This window comes from Micropterus dolomieu, linkage group LG02, assembly GCF_021292245.1.
Source record: "Micropterus dolomieu isolate WLL.071019.BEF.003 ecotype Adirondacks linkage group LG02, ASM2129224v1, whole genome shotgun sequence".
NCBI classification, from domain to species: Eukaryota; Metazoa; Chordata; class Actinopteri; order Centrarchiformes; family Centrarchidae; genus Micropterus; species Micropterus dolomieu.
Genome location: NC_060151.1, coordinates 32,525,577 through 32,528,137, shown reverse-complemented (window position 1 = coordinate 32,528,137; position 2,561 = coordinate 32,525,577). Strand labels below are relative to the sequence as shown.

Genomic DNA, 2,561 nt, shown 5'->3' with positions numbered 1-2,561 from the left:
TAAGCCGGTACTGCCTGTAGCTACGCCGATACTAAGCCGGTACTGCCTGTAGCTACGCCGATACTAAGCCGGTACTGCCTGTAGCTACGCCGATACTAAGCCGGTACTGCCTGTAGCTACGCCGATACTACGCCGGTACTGCCTGTAGCTACGCCGATACTACGCCGGTACTGCCTGTAGCTACGCCGATACTATGCCGGTACTGCCTGTAGCTACGCCGGTACTGCCTGTAGCTACGCCGTTACTAAGCCGGTACTGCCTGTAGCTACGCCGTTACTAAGCCGGTACTGCCTGTAGCTACGCCGGTACTGCCTGTAGCTACGCCGTTACTAAGCCGGTACTGCCTGTAGCTACGCCGGTACTGCCTGTAGCTACGCCGTTACTAAGCCGGTACTGCCTGTAGCTACGCCGTTACTAAGCTGGTACTGCCTGTAGCTACGCCGGTACTAAGCCGGTACTGCCTGTAGCTACGCCGGTACTGCCTGTAGCTACGCCGTTACTAAGCCGGTACTGCCTGTAGCTACGCCGTTACTAAGCCGGTACTGCCTGTAGCTACGCCGGTACTGCCTGTAGCTACGCCGTTACTAAGCCGGTACTGCCTGTAGCTACGCCGTTACTAAGCCGGTACTGCCTGTAGCTACGCCGTTACTAAGCTGGTACTGCCTGTAGCTACGCCGATACTAAGCCGGTACTGCCTGTAGCTACGCCGATACTAAGCCGGTACTGCCTGTAGCTACGCCGTTACTAAGCCGGTACTGCCTGTAGCTACGCCGTTACTAAGCTGGTACTGCCTGACCCGTGTTGTGTGTGCAGGGCTTCATGGTGGTCGGGGGGGACCTGACCTTAACCCCAGATGTGAGGAAGAAGATGGTGCGGGATTTCGGCCGATGAGAAGGATCTTCGGACCCTGCTTCAGAACCAGGACTACAATGATCCACATCACAGCAGCTCTGAGGATCCTGTTTGCTCCACTTCCTGTCTCTCACTGCGTCACTGAGTTCAGACTTTAGTGATACTAAAAGTACTAGTTAAAGTACTAGTACATGTCCTGCTTGTTACTCTGATAAATAAACGGCTTCAGCATCACTGGCTCTCGTGTTTTGATCTGAGCAGAACCAGCCAATCAGAACGCAGCTTCACCTTCAGCTCAGCAGGAAACAGGTCACTGATCAACCTCGTTTATTGAATAAATTAAACATGAATCTGTTCCCAGCATGCACCACTGCTCTGCCCGCAGTCCTCTGGTTTCTATGATACGGTCAGATCCCACTCTTCATCCTCCTCTTCATCAGGAGCAAGCTCATTCACCTGAGAGCCAGAAATCAGAACAATTAGCCAGTGATCAGAAATATACTGCAGTACTGTGCGAGTACACGAACACGGTACTGAGCAGGTGAGTTTACCTGGAGGACTCCTGCAGTCTCCTCAGGTGGAAGCTGCTCTGAGGTCTGTTTCACCTCCACCATCACTTTACCGTTACCTGCAGATCAAAGATCCTGGATCAGCTACATCAGTACACGTACAGGGGAACACAGCAGCAGCAGTAGTAGTTAGAGTATTACTACCTAGTAGTATGATTAGTACTGCAGTGAAGGCCTGGACCAGCGCTTTCTCTCTGACCCTCCTCTGCAGGTTACAGCGTTTCTGGATCAGAACATCTGGACCTGCAGAGAGACAAGCTGCTTCAGTCTTATTGTACACACACACACACACACACAAGGAACGTGTATTAATACGCAGTAACGTAGGTGTGATACGCAGTAACGTAGGTGTGATACGCAGGTGTGTAATACGCATTAACGCAGGTGTAATAAGCAGTAACGTAGTTGTAATAAGCAGTAACGTAGGTGTAATACGCAGGTGTGTAATACGCAGTAACGCAGGTGTGATACGCATTAACGTAGTTGTAATACGCAGTAATGTAGGTGTAATACGCAGGTGTGTAATACGCAGTAACGCAGGTGTGATACGCATTAACGCAGGTGTAATAAGCAGTAACGTAGTTGTAATAAGCAGTAACGTAGGTGTGATACGCAGTAACGTAGGTGTGATACGCAGGTGTGATAAGCAGTAGCGTAGGTGTGATACGCTGTAACGTAGGTGTAATACGCAGGTGTGTAATACGCAGTAACGTAGGTGTAATACGCAGGTGTGTAATACGCAGTAACGTAGGTGTAATAAGCAGGTGTGTAAAACGCAGTAACGTAGGTGTGATACACAGTAACGTAGGTGTAATACGCAGGTGTGTAATACGCAGGTGTGTAATACGCAGTAACGTAGGTGTGTAATACGCAGGTGTGTAATACGCAGGTGTGTAATACGCAGTAACGTAGGTGTGATACGCAGGTGTGTAATACGCAGTAACGCAGGTGTAATACGCAGTAACGTAGGTGTAATACGCAGTAACGCAGGTGTGATACGCAGGTGTGATAAGCAGTAGCGTAGGTGTGATACGCTGTAACGTAGGTGTAATACGCAGGTGTGTAATACGCAGTAACGTAGGTGTAATAAGCAGGTGTGTAAAACGCAGTAACGTAGGTGTGATAAGCAGTAATGTAGGT

General features: G+C 49.8%; 1 protein-coding gene across 2 annotated transcripts in view; it reads left to right on the top strand.

Moving 5' to 3' along the window:
* LOC123966530 (phospholipid transfer protein-like) overlaps positions 1-1,086 on the top strand; it is a 35,063-nt gene extending 33,977 nt beyond the window's left edge. For both annotated transcript variants that reach the window (XM_046042676.1, XM_046042681.1), the window contains exon 15: positions 814-1,086. In XM_046042676.1, coding sequence (XP_045898632.1) covers positions 814-891 — 78 coding nt within the window. In that variant the 3' untranslated portion in view covers positions 892-1,086. The remainder of the gene's footprint in view (positions 1-813) is intronic.
* The last annotated feature ends 1,475 nt before the right edge of the window (positions 1,087-2,561 follow it).